This window comes from Lepidothrix coronata, unplaced genomic scaffold (assembly GCF_001604755.1).
Source record: "Lepidothrix coronata isolate B3197 unplaced genomic scaffold, Lepidothrix_coronata-1.0 Scaffold29, whole genome shotgun sequence".
In the NCBI taxonomy this organism is placed as follows: domain Eukaryota; kingdom Metazoa; phylum Chordata; class Aves; order Passeriformes; family Pipridae; genus Lepidothrix; species Lepidothrix coronata.
This window is the reverse complement of record NW_016690209.1, coordinates 3,861,630-3,882,325: the sequence shown is the minus strand read 5'-3', so window position 1 is coordinate 3,882,325 and position 20,696 is coordinate 3,861,630. Positions and strand designations below refer to the sequence as shown.

Genomic DNA, 20,696 nt, shown 5'->3' with positions numbered 1-20,696 from the left:
TCTCCGGGGAGACAGGCGCGGAGACAGCAATTGATCAGTCTGGCTGTGGTGAAAAGCCAGCAAAACGTCCCTGAAGAGGTTTTACTGCCCCTGGCTGCATGTGAGTGCCAGGCGTGAGCTGAGAGTTGGCTGCAGCAGAGCCCAGTCTCAAACAGACTGGGGGAAACAGCCAGGACCTACACAGGACCCACAGAGAGAGAGAGAATCCCTCTTCCCTCAGCCACCTTCCACTTTTCCCATGCCAGCTTGGGGCCTGGCCACTGCTCACCAACCTTAGGGGCTGCGCTGAGCTGCAAGGGCTTGCTCTGTACTCCAAAAGTGCCAAGAGCTGCAGAAAGAAGCAGTTTGAGGACAGTTTGCTAAGAAACAAGCGGGAGATGGGCACAGCTACTTGTTGGAGAGGGGTATCCTGGAAAGGATCCCAAAAAGGAGACCATGGCTGAGAAACCTATATATGCACAGGTGGCTCTGAGTACTGGGGAGGGGATGAAGGGGCTGCATGATGGAGGGGGCATGCTCACACAGCATGAGGAGACAGGCAGGCAAGTAGGCAGAGGCAAGGAGGGGATCAGGACAAAAGCAGCGTATTTACATAAGGCTGTGGATGAGGAGCACAGGAGGTGTGCAGAAGACTTGCAGGGGAGCAAGGGATGGGTCTGCCCTTGTGAAAGAGCAGAGAGACTCAAGCAAGAAAATAAGGACCCCCACATGGATGTAGTCTCCACCAGAGTTGGCTTCTCAGGCACAGACAAGGGAGTAGCCCCTCAGCAGCTGGGTGGTTGGGGAGGCTGCAGACAGCCAGACAAGATGACTGGGGCGGGGAAAACCTCAACATGGAAAGAAGAGGGCTATTGGCAATGGCAGAAAGAAACTTGGCCATGTCCCTGCTTCATGACATAACGCCGGCGGGGAGAGGGCGGGCAGCTCCCATCACAGGAGGGGAGTTGGTCCAGGCTGCAGGATCAGCCTCCTCCCCAGCAGAGCCACTCATCCACAGACCAATTCCATTCCCACGCAGGACAGGCTTTGGGTGACCATGCTACAGGGAAACAGCTGGTCACAGAAATAGGAGGGAGGGCATCCCCCACCTAGGGAATGCTGTCCCGTCCCAGTTCTGTCGGCTCGCTGGTCCCAGTGCTTCCCAGTGCAGCGCCGGAGATCTGCAGCTCCACCTGGTGGCTCTATGGCCAGGGCTGCTGAGGCTGTGGAGGAGAAAAGGCGCTGGGGGAGGGGGAGAGTTGGTGGGGCAAGCAGGACGGAACACTCAAGAAACCAAATCCACGCGGCCCATGGATCACACAGGGCTTTCTGTTATGTACATTTATTTTTTTTAACCAATATCCTGCAGGTTGCACATGTGAAAAAATGGGAGAATCTTACATCAACAGAAAAAGCAAACCCACAGTGAGCAGAGTAAAGCGCCCTGCAGGACACAGCAGGGAGGAGAGGAGAGGACTGCACCTCAGAAACTGCACAGCCAGTGATTTACCTCTCTGCCATGTTCAATTTCACAGAATCACAGAATATTCTGAGTTGGAAGGGACCCACAAGGATCATCGAGTCCAACCCTTAAGTGAGTGGCCCATACAGGGATTGATGCTATGCAAGCTGTACTGGGTTTGGTTGTTGTCTTTCCTTCAGCTCGTCTTTCTTTCACTAATTCAGTCATGGAATCTTTGCTACGATATCCATCTTCAGCATCAAATCATTTACCAAGTCAGGAGAGGATGGATGCATCTGCCTCAGTGGTTCTGCAGGTCTGTTCCTTGTTGGACTAATTTGACAGACAGTCCTAAAACCAATTTCAGTACCCAAAGTAGTTTGGAGGTTGTTCACTTCAGCTCTCACTATTCGAGGTAAGCAGCAGGTCCCCGGGTATCTGTGTTTCAGCTCCTCAACAACCCAGGTGATGTATGAACCCCAGGGAAAACAGCAGAGAAAAGCAAGCTATGCAGGTCACTTTGGGGGATGTTAGAAACCGTCATGTCACTCCAGCAGCCTGCATCCCAGCAGGGGCCAGGCTTGCTGTACAGGCACAGGGTGAGTGCTCAGAGTGTTCTGCTCCTGCTGCGGCCTGTCCTAGGGAGCCAAAGCCTGAGCACAAGAAAGGAAACCAAAAGGAGTTTTGCCCACAGTGCCAGTTCTTCTGCAGCTCCTGTGTGTCTTTTTCCATATGCAATGACTGGCAAGGGGCAATGGGTCTCTGGTCCTGCCCCTGTGCTGCCCACAAGGCATAGCCCACCAGGGGTGGAGTGGGGTGACAGTCTTGCCTAACACAAAAAAGTCAACCAAAACACACAAAGAGGAAGAAACAAAAGGAAGCGTTTCAGCAACAAGGTTAATCTGAGTGCTCCCTGCCACAGATGATTTGGGAGGTATTAATGGGGTCAGGAGAGCAATCAAACTGTTTATACGAAAAAGAAATATAGGAGAGGCTCTAAAATTTGTGTCATGAAGATCTTACCAATCTCTGCTACCTCACTTCTGATTTTTCCCACCACTTGCTCCCCCCAGGACCCCAGAGAAGATGGCCTTTAGTAGCCATGGTTGTATTTAAGGCTTATGATGTGCAGGCTACAGGCTATTTCAAAAGCTTTTTCAAGCTGTTGTGGTTTAAGCCCAGACAGCAACTAAGTACCACACGGCCTCTCACTCAGTGCAACCACCTTGCCCCAGTCGGATGGGGAGGAGAATAGGGAAAGGGTAAAGTCTGTTAGTTGAAATTAAAAGTATATAATAATTGAAACAAAGTAAATATAATAATAGCAATAATAGTCATGAACAGAGAGATAATAAAGAGATGTAAAACTCAATAAAGATAAGTAATGCACACCACAATTGCTCTCCACCTGCTGACCAATGCCCAGTCTGTCCCCCAGGAGTAATTGATCCCTTCTGGCCAACTCCTCCTCCGTTTATTCACTGAGCAGGACATTCTGTGGTATGGAATATCCCTTTGGCCAGTTTGAGCCAGCTGACCATGCTCCCTCCCAGCTCTTTGTGAACTGCTTGCTGGCAGAGCATGGGAAACTGAAAAGTCCTTAACTTAGAGTAAGCACTACTTGAAACAACCAAAATATCAGTGTGTTATCACCATTATTATTCCCATATTAAATCCAAAGTACAACATTGCAACAGCTACTAAAAAGAAAACTATCCCAGCTGAAATTAGGACACAAGCACTTACAGACCAACTTCGCCTCATTTTTCTGGGCCAAAGTCACGGCCAGAGGATATGCTGTCCCCACGGGTAAGTTCTGCAGGAGCCCAGGAGCTCCCCCACAGGAACGGTAAGCCTGAGGGGTGTCTGACTGCAGGGGGACAACAGGTTTTCTCTCAACGTTATGATGCCCACCAGATCCCTAGAGCCCTGCAGAGCAAAGTAGCAGTAGACAAGAGTCAGCATCTTCCCCTTTGCCCAAACCCTGTAGTCCAGTAAGTGTAATTTCCCCATAATTGACCCAATTAGGCAGAGACTTTGGACTTGCTGTCACAGCCTTCTTATTCTTGCCCACTTTGGGTACCCTTTGCCTCCACTACTCCACTACAGGGTCCCCAGCCTGGCAGGGGGTTGTATCTGCTTTTTCAGAGCCCTAGTCATAAAATTCTAGAATGGTTTGAGTCAGAAGGGACTGTAAAGATCATCTTGTTCCTGGGCAGGGACACCTTCCACTAGACCAGGTTGCTCAAAGCTTTATCTAACCCAGCCTTGAATATTTCCAGGGATGGGACATCCACACCTTCTTTGGGCAATCTCTTCCAGTGCTCACCACCCTCGCAGTAAAGAATTTCTTCCTGATATCTAATCTAAATATACTCTCTTTCACTCTAAAATCATTACCCCTCGTCCTATCACTATATTGCCTGAAAAAGAGTCCCTTTGTGAAAGCTCAGCACCCAGATGTTTTTGGAGGAGAAAGCAATTTCTGGGCCCCTGGTGACACAAGGGACATCTGCTGGTGCACAGGGCCAGGTACACAGCTCATAGGAGGTAGTGCCACCATCTATGGGCACCAGGTCCTCGTGACTCTGCTGCAAACCTACATCTCTAGGCGCCTCTCAGCTGCTTTGTTGGCCCAGTTCCATCAAGGCCAAAGGCAGGGGAGAATAAGGATGTGCCTCCCTGGAAGCTGAGCTCAGACAGAGGATAAAGGCAGCACCAGCTTCTCTCCAAGCTGCTCACACACACTTAGAAAAGGCTTTAGAGAAATTAAAAAGCACAAATGCATCTTTAGGCTGAGGATAAAGGGCTTGTTTTATTCTTGCAAGTAATAAACCTCATCCTTTGCATGGGGTAGCTGAGAGTTATCCACATACGGAACATATTCCCTAAGAAAGCATCACACCCACCAGCTTCCCCAAGGCTTTGGGACAAGGTGCCTGGCTGAGGCATCCTGATGTGTTTCCATGCCACCAGGAGAGCCTCCCATGCCAGGAGAGCCCAGCTGAGCCATAAGCCAGTTTTCCAGGTGCTCCATCAGCTCCTCAAGCCATCACCTCAGCTCTTCTTTGCAATCCCCAGGCCCCACTACATCCTGGTGAAATAAACCACAAAGAAGATGATCATTGCCAAAACAAAGAGCAAAGAGCTGCCAATGCAGCAGCAGCATTTCCAGGGGAAGTTGCTACTGCAGGGTGAGGGGCAGTGGGTCGAGGCTCTGTGGGGCCCTGAGCCCTGGTGTTTCAGGGACCCATCTGCATCTAACAAGCACTCCCTGTCAACACATTCCGGGGCTGGGCTTGACTTGGTGTGATGGGTCCTGTCCTTGTCTGCATCCATCAAGGCCTTCCAGGCATCCCTCAAGGCCTTCCAGGCCTTCCAGGTATCCAGTGCCGGGGCCTGCCGTGACTTGTTGCAAATGCCGAGCCTGCAGGCCTCGCAGCGGGCACTGTTGTGTGGCCCCGTCACTGGTATATCCACCGCGACTTCCAGGAGATCGGAGGACTGGACAGGCTTATTGTAGAAATACTGGAGGATCTTTACCATCAGATTGTGCAGAATCCTCTCCACAGTCTCCAGGCTGAACTCAGGATACTCCAGCTGCGGGTTGGGGCAGCGCCTGCATTCCTGGCGAAAGACTCGCATCCGTATTATGCCCCAGCCTGGGCACTGGCGCATGTGGAACAGGATGAGCACTTTGGCTGACGTCCATTTATGACAGCACTGGGAGCACTGAAATCTGAGAGGGCACAGATGAGACCAACTCATCACAGGCTCCCCATATTGAGCCAGAGGCTTCCTGCTCAGCCAGTAGGGACCAGGGAAGCCATGGCTCCTGCAAGCTTTACACTGAACTGTCATCCCCCTACCAGCATGATGCCAGGCTGGGGAGTTCACTACAAATGTGAGCTGAGGGCTGGTCCCAGCATTAAAGATCTTAGCAGCCAGGCTGTCTGCTGGGATCCTTCCCCCACTGCCAAGAGCAGAGGTCCTTGGGGTGGGAAACATCAGGCCTCTGTTTGGGACCCCAGCCCCTCACCCATGCCAGCTCATTACAGCTCAGCAGAAAGCCAACATCAAGACCAGGACTGGGTAAGACAAAAAAAAAAGAAGTAAAATAGAAGGAAGGTGTGGGTGGAGGCTGCTGCACAGGTGAGGATCTTGAGGAGTCTAAAAATCTGCAACCCGCAGCTCTTCATCTTGCACAATCTGGGCTGGAAACAAAGGTCTCCATTTGCTGCCACCTCAGCAGGGTGTCTGATCAATACCCAGGGTGGAAATGTTTGGGATGGGGCTTCTCATCAGCAATGCAGAGCCACAGCCTCTCTCTGCTGCGAGACCTCACAGCCTGGTGCAGGGGCTGCTGAGGCATCACCCCAGGTCCCGGCAGACAGTGGCTCTCACTGTCCTCATCCTCTGTGTCCAAACCCAGAAGATTTGGTTCTAGTGTGGTGTAACTACCCCTGCTAACTGGAGGAGCTCTTGCATCTTGACACCAACATGGAGAAATTCTGGCCAAATACCAGCTGCCCTTCAGCCCTGTGAAGGCTGCTGCACTCTTCTCCCCTCTAATTATCATGTTTTCCAGTTTTGGCAATAACCTACTAAGCTTTGAACAAAAATGGGAAATCCCCTTCCAGCCTCACCCACCTCCAAACTGCCCCTTTTGTGTCAAAACCTGTTTCCAACAAGCAAATTTTGAAAAAGGAAAAGATCCACATGGCAGCCCATCAACCCTTTTCCCGCTCCGATGGGGACCGAGTCGGCAGTCCCCTACCTCCCAAGAGCACAGCGCTGCACAAACTCCTTCCAGTGAGGACTGAGGGCTTTCACCCTCAGGGTGTCATCCTCCTGAAGCGTCCACTGCTCTGTTACGTGCATTTCTGCAAGCTTCTCTTTGAAAATGTCCTGCCAGCTCATCATGGTTCCACCTGGAGCTGTGGAAGTGGCAGTGACCATGCTTGTAGGTCAAGCTTGTGGCTTCTGAGGGCTAATGCACATGTGAAACTGTCTTTTCCCCAAGCTTTTCCTCTTTGTACGGTGTCTTTGTACTTGAAGAGGGGAACCTTTGCTCCCATGTGAGCAGCACCGCCCCTCCTGATCTCTGGGTCAACAGTCCCTGCTGACACTGCACCAGGTCCTGGCCAGGTAAAATGTCTCCCAAAGCAAGGACAGGTGGGTTTCATCAAGATCCACACATGAACCCCTGACCCTGCAGAGCCATTCTGTCATGATGCTGCTCTGTCCATAGGCAGAGAGGTTGAAAACAAAACCCCCTGCCAGGCTGCCCATGCCCATCACCTTTGTGGCAGTGGGGTGAACTGACAGGTTGCACCCAGCTTAGGAATAATGGAAGTGAAACCCACACAGGACTCAGCAGCCGATAAAGCTCCAGGTAACCTTATCTCTCTCAATAGCTGCCATCAACCATGGTCTATTTTTACCAACTTTCAGCCAACTTAAGCAGAAAAAGGCCTGACATGAAACTGCAGGGTGGAAAGTTGGGGAGGACAGCACAGCACGTAAAACCAAAAGAGGTGAGGTGTGCTCTGAGCTGAGAGCACCTAGGGAAGGTATGAACAGGAGAGCTGGGGCTGCTTGCAGCCCTGTCTCCCAGCTCACCCCTCTCCAGGTGCAAAGGTCCCCCAGGAAATGCCATGGAGAGCAATGCAGGACAGGGAGCAGGTTAGATAAGATGTCAAATTATAATTGGTCTTGATTTAGAGAAAGATCTGCTGCTTGGTAAGGCAAGTCCAGCTTCGGGCAGTCAACGTAGGTAAGTCCCAGCAATGACAGGTTGGCAGGGAGCCTCTGATCTTTGCTGCTGGAAGGGAAAAGCCTACAAATCATTTGTACCAAGAGCCCTCCAACACCTTCACAATGTGTGCTGCCAGTCCTGTGAGAGCAGAGGGACATAACAAGGTCCCAGGGCAGACCATTTCTTCAGCTTTGAGGTTCTTTCCTGTTTTGAGGTCCTTCCACTCTTAATTACCTCTTGATGCTATCATCTAAAGCAGGATTAGGAGGAAGGAAAGAGTGTTCTTGGATGCAGAGGGGCCAAGGTCTTCAGGATCCTTATGAAGGGGTAGAAAGCCCTAACTTGTGGAGGGGACGTGAGTCACCCCCTACCCAAGAGCCCTACTATGGGTACATGGGGTCCTGCTTCGGCTAAGACAGTGAACTACAAGCAGGACAGTGAAGTCATGGTGAAGGTCACCAGTGAAGGTTGGTCATCCCACCAGCCTTTCCAGTGCTCACAGGTCGGGACCAGGGAACATCCCTGGCTCAGCGCTGGTACATAAGAGGAAGGGAGGAAGTAGCAGATCTCCTTGGCCTCTTCTCACTCCTTTCCCAGTGGATCTCATTTCTACAGGTTCACTATAGAAGACTCCTTCATGCATCCTGTTACAGAGGGGTCTCCAGGGCTGCAAATCTTGTGGTGCAGAAAGTGGGAGCTAAGCAGCATCAAGGCTTGCCTTACAGTGGGCACCATGGCCTAGTATGACATGGTGACCCAGCAGCAGCAGGGTACCAGAATGGGGCCCTCACTCTGCAGCATCTGCCTGCCCCCTTGGACTTATCTGTGTTATTGTCCAAGATTTACTCTGTGGGGGTTTGAATGCAAGAAAAATGCAGGCAGATCTGCCTGTGTTCTACCCCAAACACACTGATCGCTTCATCTGGAGGGTCTGTGCTTTCAGCCCAGCTCTTCCTCCCCAGGACTGCTGCCACAGGGCAGAGGGGTGCTCCCGATGGGACAGGCACCACTCCCCATGCTTCCCACTCCAGGGGCCAAAATACTGCCCCTCAGACACAGTGTTCAGTGGGGATCCAGTGGCACTCCTCGCACAGGGATGGGTCCCTGTCTCCAAAACCCAGCTGTGATGGAAACCAGTCCCCTGTTACATCATGGCAACACAACTCAAATCACAACTCACAATGCGCCGAGCCCTCACAGTCATCTCTGAGACAGAGCTGGGTGCTGGTCCCTCTATTAAAGATTTTGACTTGCTTTTACTAAAGGGACTTTCCCAGAACCACCCCCAGAGCTGAAACTGCTTTGACGTCCTGTTCTGTTTCACACACACGTCCTGGCTCTGCCCAAGCACCTTGCTGCTTACCAGCACCTGCTTGGAAACCAAAGCTGCTGCCACAGGGAGCAGCTCAACCTCAACAGAGAGCGGGGATGAGCCCTGTCCTGGACACAGAATGACCCCACTGGGCTGGCAGCCCTTGCTGGAGACAGACCCTGACAATCCTCTCCATCCCAGCATGCTGGTCATGGGTCCTCCATGGGATATGTGAAAGAAGTACACAAGGTGCAGCCTGTGTGGTAATTTCCCTGCTGCTTTCACACAGCCTGAAATGATTTTTTACTTCAGCTCCCACCCCTGGGTGAGCAGCCCCTGCGGAAGCGGGAAAGTTTCCCAAAGTTCTTTCTCCTCCTCTTCATCTCTCAGTGTGTGTCAGCCTCCCTGTCCTCCAGGCCTCCAGCCCAGGCCCATGAAGATTCTCATTGGCCCATGTGCACCCCATCCTTGCTGTGATATCCATTCCTTCTTTTGGGATGGGTCATCCCGTACACAGGTGGCTCCATCTTGCCAGCAGTTCCTAGGAGGGGCAGAAAGGGACATTCAACCCTGGTAACCAGGCAGGACTGTAGAGAGGAACATCCCCTCAGCAGTGGGGATGTTGTGTTCATGGGCGTGGCAAGGTTTGCAGGAAAGATGGACTGACATCTGAGCAACAGGGCAGAACCCTAAACTGCTTGCTTCATATCGGGGCTTTTTCCCACTCTGAAGACTTCCATCATATTTTCCTGCACTGAACACACACAATTCTTTTCCACCAGTCATTCTTTCAGGACATTTTCTCCAGGTCATCAGGGTGAATTTGTTTTCTAACCCTCCACTCAAATAGGCCCTACACCCTCCCTTAATAGCATCTTGCCTTCATGTGAGCCATGCTTCCACAGAAAAGTAGTTTGATGTGTCTGCTCTCATGAGCCATTGATAACTGCTCATGGGATATGGCTTCTTGGGAAACCATTCACCCACAGTGGCAGAATTTCCCATTTCCCCAATTTGCGTATGAGAATGTCACATAAGGCAGCACAAAGATAGCATCACTCCTGCTTTCCCTGCAGTACCCAGCCTGTCGCCCTAGTGAAGAGAAAATGAGGTTGGTTTGACACATGTTCCTGCTAAATGTGTGATCTCAACCGCAGCACTGCCCTTGTCAGTGTTACTGCTTGGTGGCCTTACTAATTTGTTCCGGAGTTTTTCTGGGTACCAAGGCAGGCCGACTCATATAGAGTTTCACAGATCCTCTTTTTTCCCCTCCTTGAAGCAGATGGTAAATTGGGCATCCATATCCTCCTGGGACACAGCTCCATGCCAGCTCTCTATGCCTCAGTCCCCCTCCGACCTTGCCACTGCTGACGTTGAATGGTTGTCACCCTGTTATGGTGAAACCCATCACCTCTAGGGACAAGCAATAGCTGCAGGTTCCCTTCCAGGCTCGATTGCCTCCACATTCAAGCCCTTGGAGAAGGGTCCACCTATCTCAGGGTGGATTTGAGGCAAGGAGTATCAGGTCCTCTGGAAATGGGGGTACGCCCAAGCCAGATTTTAGAGAGGGCACATTGCCCCATCACCCTGGACTTATGGGATGAAGCGGTATGCTGAGCGATGGGGAGAGATTTAATGGAGCAGGTGGATGTGAAGATGTGGCCAGGTATCAGTCCACATGGATTTGGGATACCTGACTTTCAGGTGAGACTTGTGGTGGTCCCTCCAGTCATAAGGAGAGAGCTCAGCACCCTCCAACAAGGCTCTACCCCAGTTCCATGGAGAGTAGGTTTGGTCTTGGGGCAGTGCAGTGGGCAGGCACAGGGTTCCTGCCTGGCCCTCTGAGCCCCCATGTGTCAGGATCTGGTCTGCCACCACCCTCCTTGAGTATCACATCCCAGCAAAGGGAAGAAGAGAGAGAAGAAACTGGAGACGACTCAAAGCAAAACTAGAGAAAGCAAAATGAGGGCGGCGGAAGGAAACAGAGACATTCTACAAGGCTACAGCAGGTTGGTGACAGGCAGGGCAAGGCTTTTGGTGGGACAGGACAGAGGTGCTGTGGCCTGGACCCCTCAGGACACACCAGGGCTGTGCAAGCTGGCCATGGTTAGGGACCCAGGCAGCCTGCCCAACAGCCCATCCCTCCCATGACCAATGACACCACCCACTAGCTCACCCCAGCCTGTCTCTTCCAGAACTGACATCTGCTCTCCCAGCAAGTCAAGGCCATGGCAATGCTTCCATACCACAATGCCACACAGACCAGTGCCATGCACAGACCACCTCATTAACCCAAATAACCCACATACCCGCTGCAGCATCTCCAGTCTAACCTCTTCCAAACCAAAACACATCTTCAAGACCTCCCAGTGATCAGGACAGTGCTCACCTGAAAATGACCTTACTATTCTATGTCCTGACCAACTCTTCCCCCCCACCCAGCATCTTCAATGCCCTGTTTTTCAGGAACAGCACTTTGCTGCTCCATGGCACAGCTCTCCTCAAAGACACTGCTGCAAGTTTCTCTCCATCTTTATCTGCCTGCCCAGTTTTCTCAATATATGGTTTATAAGTTCAGGTTTCTTTAAGGGAAACAGGTTTTTTTAAGGGGTGCTTGTTCACATGTTGTTCCCAACCATCTTTAATCAAGGCTGGGGTATATAAGGAGCCAGGCTGGCTCCCAAGCATCATGTAGAGGGTTTTGTTTGCCTAGGTATAGCTCAGGCATGAGAAGTCACACATCCAAGCTGACAGGGATCAGTCTCAGGTATCACAGAGGGGTCTGGCCACTCTCCATTACCAAGACCCCAGGGTGGGACCAGGGATGAGATTCTCCAGAGGTCACAGCTAATGTGTGGTCTCAGGGAGCTGACAAAGCATTTTGACACTGACATCGGTGACAGCCACTCCTCGGGGGAGTGCTGGGTATCTGCGGTCAGAAGCGGTTGCTGTGACTGCCAGACCAGAGTGTGCAGGAAATGCAGCAGCTTCAGCACCCACAGCCACCCCCCTGGCTCCACCCAGGTCCCAGTATGGGAGAAGCCCTGGCACATGGATGGAGGGGCTGGGGGGATATGTGTCTGCAGGGTGGTGGGTGTATTTGGTAAGAATAACTGTGCAAATCTGGGGGCGTACACACAAATTTGCATGGGGAGTTGCTTGCACATCTGTGTGTTCACGAGCATTTGTGTGTGCTTGCACATGAGTGTGCATGGCCAGGCTGGGGATGTTTGCTCTGAGGGGATAGAGAGTGGAAAAAACTGGACATGCACCCCCTCCACCCCCCAACCCCAGTTTGGCTGCTGTGCACTTGTGAGCTTTGTGCAACAGGGAGGAAGTTGTTTGGAGCATTCTCCATAGCTTACATCACTATGCCAAGGGGAATGAGGTGGGCAGACCCAAAGCTACACCCTATCTCCTCTGGCATTGCAGGGGTTATTCCCAGTGATGACACATCTGAGAACACAGAGTCAGGTCCAAGTGCTATTTAATTTTTTAGGGCCTTGTTCTTTTCCCTCTTGCACTGATGTAAGCCACCATTTACTCAAAATGGGATGGAGGACCAGTCTTGAGCCTTGTTCTTACTCTGTCAGTGGCCAGTGACTCTAAGGTGCAGGGCTTAGTCCCAGTGGCTGTGACGCTGCAGGGAACAAGGTCAAAATCCAGAGCCAGGTGGTCAGGTCTGCCTAAACACTCTTCAGCAAACCTCCCTTCCACAGCCTAAACCAATGACTACTGAAACCCTGCCACCCACAGCCCTTCAGAGCCAACAAAACAGCTGCAGCAGAAAGGATGTGCCCCAAAACCACACCAGGCCCATCACAGCCCAGTCTCTTCTTGATGTGGGCAGGGAAAGCCAAAGGACTTGACAGTTGACAGTGTCAACTCAGCCCCCTCAAAAAAACTGACACAAACCTTTGCATCCTAGGTGGAAATGAGTTTACTTGAGTCTTTCCTTAATTTGTAGTGGAAAAAAGGGGCATAAACCTGCCAGTTAGTGCAAATAGCCGGCAACCGACTGATATGGGTGCAGCGGTGGGCAAAACCAGGAGGGCTGTGATAGGGAGGTATGGGAGGGATGATAGGAGGGATGTAGGATGGTGGAACTGGGAAAGCCAGAACTGGGAACTTCTCAGGACAGGAGGTAAAACAGCTTCTTCCAGATCCTGCACAGTGACTCCGGGAAGACCAAACTACCATCACCAGGCTAGAGGGAGAGTCAAAACTGCACGTCGGCTCTCCTGGCTTGCACAGAAAGTCAAAAGAACAGCTCCTGCACACAAACACACTCAACTCCCCATTCCCAAGCAGGATGCTGGGGTGTGGGGCCTGACACCCATCTGAAGGCACTGCTTGGGTTAGAGATGCCCAGCTGGGGGCTTGAAACCTGCATCCCACCTGGAGCTCATCACAACCCTATTCCTGCTCTGGCTAGCACAGTCAGTGCCGTGCCCAGTGCAGGGGAGCATAGCTCATGTCTCTGCCAGTGCTGGGCACCCCGTGCTCCAAACAGGGATGGGAGATGGTGTCTGGCAGCCTGGAGCATCCCCACCCCAAACATCCCCAGAGCCCAGCCTTTCTCCCTGCAAGGGGCAGGACTGCAGCAAGGCTGATGGGGATTGGAGGGGCCCAGGCACTGACACAGGCTGGATATTCTCCCATCCCAAATGTCAGAGGGAGATGCTTTTGGTACACCTTCAACCCCACCAGAGAGCTTGAGAGCCTCCAGGCAGCTGCAGACCACAATCCACCAAGAGAGGAAGGGACTCAGCCCCAGCTGCTCCTGGAGGAGTCATAGCTGCCGCCAGGGGGTGCAGGAAGGGCTCAAGATCCGGCACCTCTGCTGCCTGAGAGGCAGATTGGAAAATGTGAAGCAGGGCCCACTGGCCTACCCTCTCACCGGTGTTGTGTCTGACAGGAAAGCCAAAACCAAAACTGCTGACTGAGCTCCTGCTTCTCGCCCACTGTGGCTGCCTCCTGCCTTGGTTTTCCGGGCCCTGCCGGCCACAGCAGATCTCTGACAGAGCCGCTTGGGCAAAGGAGCAGGGCTGCTGCTGGCAAAATGTCCCGATGGGCTGAACCACACATTGGCCTGAGTCAATGTCTTGGGAGTTACAGCACTGCCCATGGAGGCTACTGGCAGGCTACTGGAAGGCCACCATATCCACTCTCCCACCCTGAAGGAAGCTGAAAGACAACCCAAATGGATGTTTATCCCATCTGGTCCCCTCTGGAAGTTTCTCATGGACTTTCCAGTCCCCACAGAGGACAAGATGTGATGCCTGGCTTGCCTCACCCCTTCCCCCAGCACCCAGGCTGGGTCCCACGAGGCTTACTGGAAGTAAGTGAAGAAGAAACCCGCTAACGGTGCTGCTGAAGTGTGAGATGCAAGTGATTCTTCTCTGTTTTCACTGGTTTTCACAGTCTCCTAGTAGGTCTCTGCTGCCTTCAAAGCCACTCCTTACTGGGGTTTCTCCCCTCTTGAGCAGCTGTCATTTCTTTCTGCTCTGGTTTCTGGCAGGTGCCACAGCCCTGGCACCTCTTTCAAGAGGGAAAGTGGAAGTTCGGAGCCAGAAAGCTGCACTGAGCACCATGCTGTGAGCTGTGCCCTGGCTGATGGCACAGCAAGCATGCACATCCCCACAGGCTGAGTGAGTGCCCTGAGGCGAGTCTGGTAAGGGGGGTGTCTGGGTTTGCAGCTGCACCTGGGTGACCAGCTCAGACAGGGGCAGGAGGAAAAAGAGCATCAGCCTCTTAAATTATTAAGAGCAGCTTTGTGGAAGAGCAGCTTGCATATCTCACAGAGAGACCCAGGAACCACAACAGATGCCACCACCTCCCAGCACTGCACTGCACTTGCCTGCACTGCAAGAGCCGTTATTTGCCTGCCCACACACTTGCCATGACAAGTGAACAAACACCCCTCATGCAAAACCCTTTATTCACCTCCATGGCCAGATTTGACTCCCACCTGTGGTCGGAAGGACATAGGGGTAGATCTCCCCTCTTGGAGAGAAGGAAAGTGCCTGGAGAAAGGAGGAAAACTGCCCACTTCCCAGGGGTTTCTTTAAATAGCAGAACACAAGGCAGCCTCTGTTCTGAGCAAGCAGAAGCCCTCAGCCCTGGGTTTCCATGAGCAGCATCTCACAGGAACCACTCCAGCTCTGGCCTCCAGCATTTCCTCCAACAGTCGTGCTTTCCTAGTTGGGTCAGACCTGGGGAAGGGAAGCAGCAGGGCCACTCCACAGAGCCCTGGGTAGAGGTAGAAAACTGAGGCATAACGTAAATTGCCTTTGGGATAGACCTGTTGTCGTCACTGCTTTGTCCCAGCCCATCCTCCCTGCCTTGAGTGAAGAGGCAGCACATGGAGCCCAGCAGGGACTTTCCTCATCCTGTGGTACCCACCCCACGGCCACGATAACACCATGGCCAGGACTGTCTGATATCAACTCCAGCAGCAGCGTCTCTGTTGTTTCAGTCCTGGTATGCTGGATTTTTCCCAACTGCAAACTGCAGTGGGAGCAAGGGACCGGGGCAGCATGTTCATGCCCACACCCTGGTGAGGAGGGACCCTGATCCTCAGCAAGGCTGTGAGCACAGATGTCGAGTCCTCTCATCCTGACGTTTCTTGCCCCGCTCCGGCGTGACGGGTTTCTCCTCTGGGAAGATGATAGTGGCATATTCTGTCTGGTCAGCTGGCTGGGTCTTGGGGGGCACCTGGGTGCACTGATCCCTCTGAAACTCCAGCACACCATAGTCCACAGTGGATACGGACACCACAGGGGGCTTCTCTTCCTTCTGCAAGGAAATCCCATTGTGGTGATTCAACATCCAGAGGTACCTGCCAGCACAAGCCCCCTTTTTTACAGCAAGTGCCAGAATCAGGTTTGAGGCATCCCAGGAGGGTGAGAGAGATATAAAGCAGAAAGATGCACAGACCTGGGATAGCATGTGCCCAGAGGAACCAGATCTTGAGCCTTCAGTTCACTGCAAAGCCATGTGTGTCTCAGTTCTCTGCCTCTGCAGGCAGGCTGAGTTCTCTCCCTGTCCTGCAGTAGAAGGCAGGGATGTGCTAGAAGCCCTTTTCCTACCTCTCCATTGGGCTTGAAGATGGCACAGTGTGCATGAAAAGAGCCTGGGGCTGGGTTTGCTCAGCCCAGAGAAGAGAGAGAGCAGGGGAACCTACTCCTTGCCTTCAGCTACCAAATTAATGGGGTAGGAGGGAAGATGGAGACAGATCCCTCCTGGAGGTGCTTGGCAAAAGGGAGAAGAAACCAGGCACCAAATGCAGCAAAATAAATTTTAGCTTAATATATTGGGGGGAAACATTCTCCCATTTTCTACAGCAATGCAATCCACTGTCAAAGATAGCCCTGCTTTAATAGAGGGTTGGACTAGAGAGTCCCATCCTCTCTGGGGCATTTTTTTTTGATTTTGTGATGGGACTGTTCTGCTGCAGGTGCAGAAAAGCAGTTGTAGCTGTGCAGAAAAGATCAAGCAGCAGCAGAGAAGACAGCAGAAGTAAGATGCTTGTGAAGGGCTGATAAAGGGATGCACTCCACCCTGCTCACCCCAGCGATGCCACAATGCTCCCCTGCAGCACGGCAGGGAGACAGAGGCAGAAAACTCACCGCTGGCATGTTTTCACTTGATGGTTTCTGCACATCTGCAAAGTAACACACTTGGTTAGAAGAGACTCGTTTACCACAACAGCATGAGCTGACCCAGCTCCCCTGCCTTAGCGCTGGACTCATTTCACCACACTCTTTCTCTACTCAGAATCTAACACCCTGAGCATTACAAGGACAAGTGAGACACCAGCCCACAGTCTAGAGTTTAATTTGAATTAATGGAATGCAGGGGAGCCCCCTGTGAGAGCCCCTGGGGTGCCTGCAGAGTGGCTGAGGTGATGCCCTGTGCTGCAGCAGGGTGATAATGAGATGCTCCAAAGGTGCCTGGGCAAGGGGTATGGGAGGGCTTCATGTGCAGCATTAAGGCACCACACCAAGGAGTGGTATAGATCCACTGCATGTGGTCTGGGGGCTCTACAATGGGCAAGCAGGGCTCAAAGCCCCATCTCCCCCAGGCATGGAGATATCTGTCCCATAGGGATATGTCACAGCAGAGTTTAGCACGTTGAAAAAGCCCATGCACCCCAAGCAGCTGCAGACATCTGGCTGATCCCTAGTCCTGGGCTGGGTTTGCGTGGCCCCCAGGGGGATCCTACCTCCTCTCCTGTATGTGATGGTGAGGTAGCCAAAGATCAGCAGCAGAATCACCCCGGCCAGAAGCAGGATGCCCAGGAGCATGGCCTTGATGTGGTCTGAGGGGTTGCCTTCCTCTATCTCTGGCTCCTCAGTGGGATTCATCTCAGGGGCTGCTGCAATAGCCATTCAAAAACACCAGGTCAAGAGTGGAAAATGGTCTCTATAGTTCTTGTGAAAGGCAACAGAGGAACATGGGGGCTGTCCTCAGAACAGGTTCAGTCCCAGACAGGCTGCCACAGCCTCACTATCCCTCCAGGGGCCCTGATTTTGGGCTGACATGGGAGATGTTTTGGATGTGTCCCATTCCTTCCCATTGTAGGTGGTGAAGATGATCCCACAGGGCTCCATTCTGCACCTGCAGGCAGTCCTGTGGCATGACTATGCTCAGCAGAGCCCCATGGAGGACACAGTTTCCCCAGGCCTCCCTGCCATGTCCACATCCTGGGCTCAGCACAGCATCAGCTTGCATTGGGAAGAAATGTTGTGGAAGACAGTGACTTTTGCAGAGTTTTTCTTTTTTATGAAAAGTCGGCTTGAGCCCCACAAAGCCCCTCTGCTGTCAAGCAAGGATATGGTAGAGACTGCTGCAAGATCTCAGTTTCACACACCATGGGACTATCAGACCCTCACAGAGCATGATTTTGCAATGTCAGTATCTACACCGACACTGGCTGTTTGAGGTGTCTGAGCCCTGGTCATCACCCCAAACACAATTCCTGTCCCCCGAGGAGCTGTTCAAGGATGAAGGCAGTTCCCTACACTGGTCTCAGCCTCCATCAATGGGTAAGAACTGCTTCTCCCCACAGCATTACTGGGGACACAGTCCCAGCAGGATGGAGACCTCCTGCATCAGGACCACATCCAGATGCAGTGTTCACAGGGAGGTTAGCCTGTGTTCCTGGACCTCAACCCTGAATGCAAAGGAGGGGGAAAGGGCAGGGCTGTTCTCTCCTGACCCATGTCAGATCCTCCACCAGCAGGGTACTGTCTGCCTTAAGCCTTGGAGCTACAATGTGTTACCCATCAGCTCAGCCCCAAGCCTGACCTGTGACCATCAGCTGGGACCGGTTGCTCTCCATCAAAAGGAATTTATTGGGTTCAAAGAAGGTGATCAGTCCACAGTAGTAGGAGCCTGAGTCATTTTGGTGGAGGTTCCGGATCTCAATCTTGAAGACAGGAGTGTGGTTGGTGAGCCGGTACTTCTCTGTCTCCATCCTGGGGTTGTTTGGGCTGATCTCAGCTATTTTTTGGGCTTGGCTGTGGTTGGTGTCCTTGTACCAGTTGAGGCTGTACTCTGAGCCAGAGTCACTCTCCATGGAGATATTGCAGGAGAAGGTGGCTATGCCACCTTCATGGAAAGTTAACACTGATGGGAAGATAGTCACTGTTTGGGAGAGAGGAAACAAGGAGCAGACACGGTTACAGCAGGCATAGATCTCAGAAACAGTGATACCCCCTGTGCAGGAGCCTGGGATGCAAGCCCAGTCCACTTCATTACTCTGGGTCACAGCGAGGTACATTAGTCCATGCCCCTTCCCTTCCCTGCTGGCTGGAGGGGGACCCTCAGAGTTAGTAACTGTACTGTGAAGTGGTTTCAGCAGAGCAAGTTGTGCTCTGCGCTAACTAAAATTGGCACAGAACACCTGTACTGGGGAAAACAAACATTGAGGGTTGTATTATTTTTAAATCTATGCTATATTTTGATGTCTGAGTCATCTTCCCTCCAGCTGATGCTGACTTTGAAAGTGAGCAGAGGGACTGAGTCCTGGGTCGGGGCAGTGCCCTCCAGTGCATCCCATCTCATGCCTGGCTGCCTGCTGGGATGCTCTGGCTCTCCCCACTGCACCATGCTTGGACCTCAGAGCAGGCAGGGGCTGCCCATGGTACAGTATTTGCTATCTCCATCCTGAGACCACCTAACAGGTCAGAGCAACCTGGAGCTTACAATGCCATCCCTTTCCAGCTGCCTGTCCCCAAACTGTGTGCCCCCCACCCTGGGGGTCCCAGATGGGCTTGCCAGGCTGTTCCCAACACAGAGGGCAGTCAGCTACAGCCACAGGCCTCTTGGCCTGCTGCTTCACCACATTTGCCTTCCCATTATGCCAGCAGGTTCAACCCCTCTAGGCAGCGGGGATGCTGCGAACATGGGCCAGGCCCACAGAAGAACACAGTAGTTGTTGCACTAATTTCTGTTCAGAGCAATAAAAAGTGGGAAGAGGCATTTTTCACATGGGTTACCTGACCAAGTGATTCAAACCACCAAGGCTTTGAAAAGTCCCTGTCATTAAAAAATTTACCTTCCCTTTTCAGAAATCAACACCAATAGCAGTCCCAGAGCTTACAGGAGAGCCAGAAAGTCCCTCCTGTCCCTCCAGCTCTGGCCTGAGGCTGTAGGACCACAGTCTCAGTGTCACCAACCAGCAAATGGACCTGTACAATTCCGTGAATAGATACAAGATCAGATGGAAAACTGGGCTGAGAAATGAGGGAGGAGATCAACCAGGAGGGAAGGAGGGAGAGAAGTGCCCCAGTTCCCACCAGCAGGATCAGCTGTGGCAGTGCCCACACTAAGAGATAGAATTTTTGAAGAGTTTTGAATTTCAGTTTTTGAATTTTGCAGTGTTTTGTGTTTAACAGAAAATATTTGGCAGGTTCAGGGCTTTGCTTTCTGTCATTGCTGGTGCCAACAATGAATGAAGTGTTCAGAGGACATCTGAAAGCAGATGTTGGATTTAAATGTTTCCCTGCATCTTCCCAGCACTAGAGGTAACATCTGCTCCAAGGAACGCCCAGCCCTGCACCCACCATCAGGACAGAAAACACACAAATCCACTAAAGGAAGAGTCAGGCTGGGAGGAAGGGAGAACACAGCTTCACCAGGGTTTCACTTCCTCTGCCGAGACTCACCCCTTCCCGTCAACCTCTCCTTCTTCCCCAAATTTCATCCAGAGCAAGGACCCTGGCTCCCTCAGTGTCAATCCAAAACAGGAGTTGCAGCCCAAGGGCACAGCCTGAAGCCATGAGAGCCAGAGCAGAAAACACCAGACCCCACATGGCACCGGCAAACCCATCGAACTCTAACTACAGTCACTGTGCCACAAAACAGCTCTGGTGTCAGCATTGTGGGCTGTGTGCCCTTCCCCATCTGTTAATCCCACTTCTGCCTCAAGCATTCCCACGTCCTTTGTTTCAGCCACACGTACCCAAAAGCTTTGGGGTCTTTGCCTTCTTGATGCCAGATTCTTAGTTAGTTAGACTAGCCTTTAGACATTTTCCAAGAGCTACAAATGACACGCCATGCCAGCGAGCACGCCACACTCCAGTACCTACCCCGGCGGCAGCAGGCCAGTGTGGGCCCACAGCAGAGCAGGATGGCACAGAGGCCAGCCAGGGCCACCTCCATTCTGCCCCACGTCGTCTTCGAGGCACCTGGAGCCGCGGCGAGGCGGTGGGTCCCCTGCCCAGGCAGACGTGATGTGCTGTGCTGTATGTGCTCTGCCGGCCCCGGCTCTCTCTGTGCTGCCTCCCCCGCAGCGGGAACTTGTTCTCTGTCGTACCCTGCAAGGGCTGGGTGGAAATGAAACGTGCCCGTCTCTCCCCCAGAGGGAAACCCGGGCTGCCTCCCGCCCCCAGCTTCCTCCCCTCGGAGGCAAGGATCAGCTGAGCCATACATGGCCTCTTTCCCCTCCTTGCTTTCCCACGCAGGCAACCAGCTACTGAGCAGCAGGGACAGGCACCTCTGAGCCTGAACCCTTTTTGGGGAAATCTTTCAGGGATGGAGCAGGCAGGGGCCACATGGGACAGGTCCTCATTTCCAAGCCTGGCACATAAGTAAAAGCTGTCTTGGGTTCCCAGGCACCCATGGGTGTTCCCAACAGGTGCCCAAGGCAGTGGAGTATTGGGGGACATGTGGCACTG

The 20,696-nt window shown here is 52.5% G+C and overlaps 2 protein-coding genes across 3 annotated transcripts; both read right to left on the bottom strand.

The window, feature by feature from the left end:
* Window positions 1–4,284: 4,284 nt before the first annotated feature.
* Window positions 4,285–6,501, bottom strand: RTP2 (receptor transporter protein 2). The gene is made up of 3 exons (XM_017810505.1): window positions 6,219–6,501; window positions 4,985–5,180; window positions 4,285–4,535 (listed from the first exon to the last, which is right to left on the bottom strand). Exons 1-3 carry the CDS (start codon window positions 6,398–6,400, stop codon window positions 4,494–4,496), a joined length of 420 nt encoding a protein of 139 aa, XP_017665994.1. The 5' UTR covers window positions 6,401–6,501; the 3' UTR covers window positions 4,285–4,493.
* Window positions 6,502–14,470: 7,969 nt separating this feature from the next.
* Window positions 14,471–20,342, bottom strand: PDCD1 (programmed cell death 1). 2 transcript variants are annotated; one of them, XM_017810507.1, is made up of 5 exons: window positions 20,109–20,342; window positions 17,824–18,162; window positions 16,739–16,891; window positions 16,143–16,177; window positions 14,471–15,309 (listed from the first exon to the last, which is right to left on the bottom strand). In XM_017810507.1, the coding sequence occupies exons 1-5, from the start codon at window positions 20,179–20,181 to the stop codon at window positions 15,091–15,093; spliced, it is 819 nt and encodes a 272-aa protein (XP_017665996.1). In that variant the 5' UTR covers window positions 20,182–20,342; the 3' UTR covers window positions 14,471–15,090. The 2 variants fall into 2 exon arrangements, with proteins under 2 accessions (XP_017665996.1, XP_017665997.1); XM_017810508.1 differs by having other exon boundaries at window positions 16,739–16,888.
* Window positions 20,343–20,696: the final 354 nt, after the last annotated feature.

Excerpts from the sequence above, each read along its gene's own strand:
- RTP2 (XM_017810505.1), bottom strand. The coding sequence starts at position 6,400 with ATGGTCACTGCCACTTCCACAGCTCCAGGTGGAACCATGATGAGCTGG. Across the intron at positions 5,181-6,218 it reads CAGCGCTGTGCTCTTGGGAG|ATTTCAGTGCTCCCAGTGCT; the intron begins GTAGGGGACTGC and ends GTGCCCTCTCAG. Across the intron at positions 4,536-4,984 it reads GGATTCTGCACAATCTGATG|GATGTAGTGGGGCCTGGGGA; the intron begins GTAAAGATCCTC and ends TTATTTCACCAG.
- PDCD1 (XM_017810507.1), bottom strand. The coding sequence starts at position 20,181 with ATGGAGGTGGCCCTGGCTGGCCTCTGTGCCATCCTGCTCTGCTGTGGG. Across the intron at positions 16,892-17,823 it reads GTCCCAGCTGATGGTCACAG|CAGCCCCTGAGATGAATCCC; the intron begins GTCAGGCTTGGG and ends TGGCTATTGCAG. Across the intron at positions 15,310-16,142 it reads CAAGTGAAAACATGCCAGCG|AAGGAAGAGAAGCCCCCTGT; the intron begins GTGAGTTTTCTG and ends ATTTCCTTGCAG.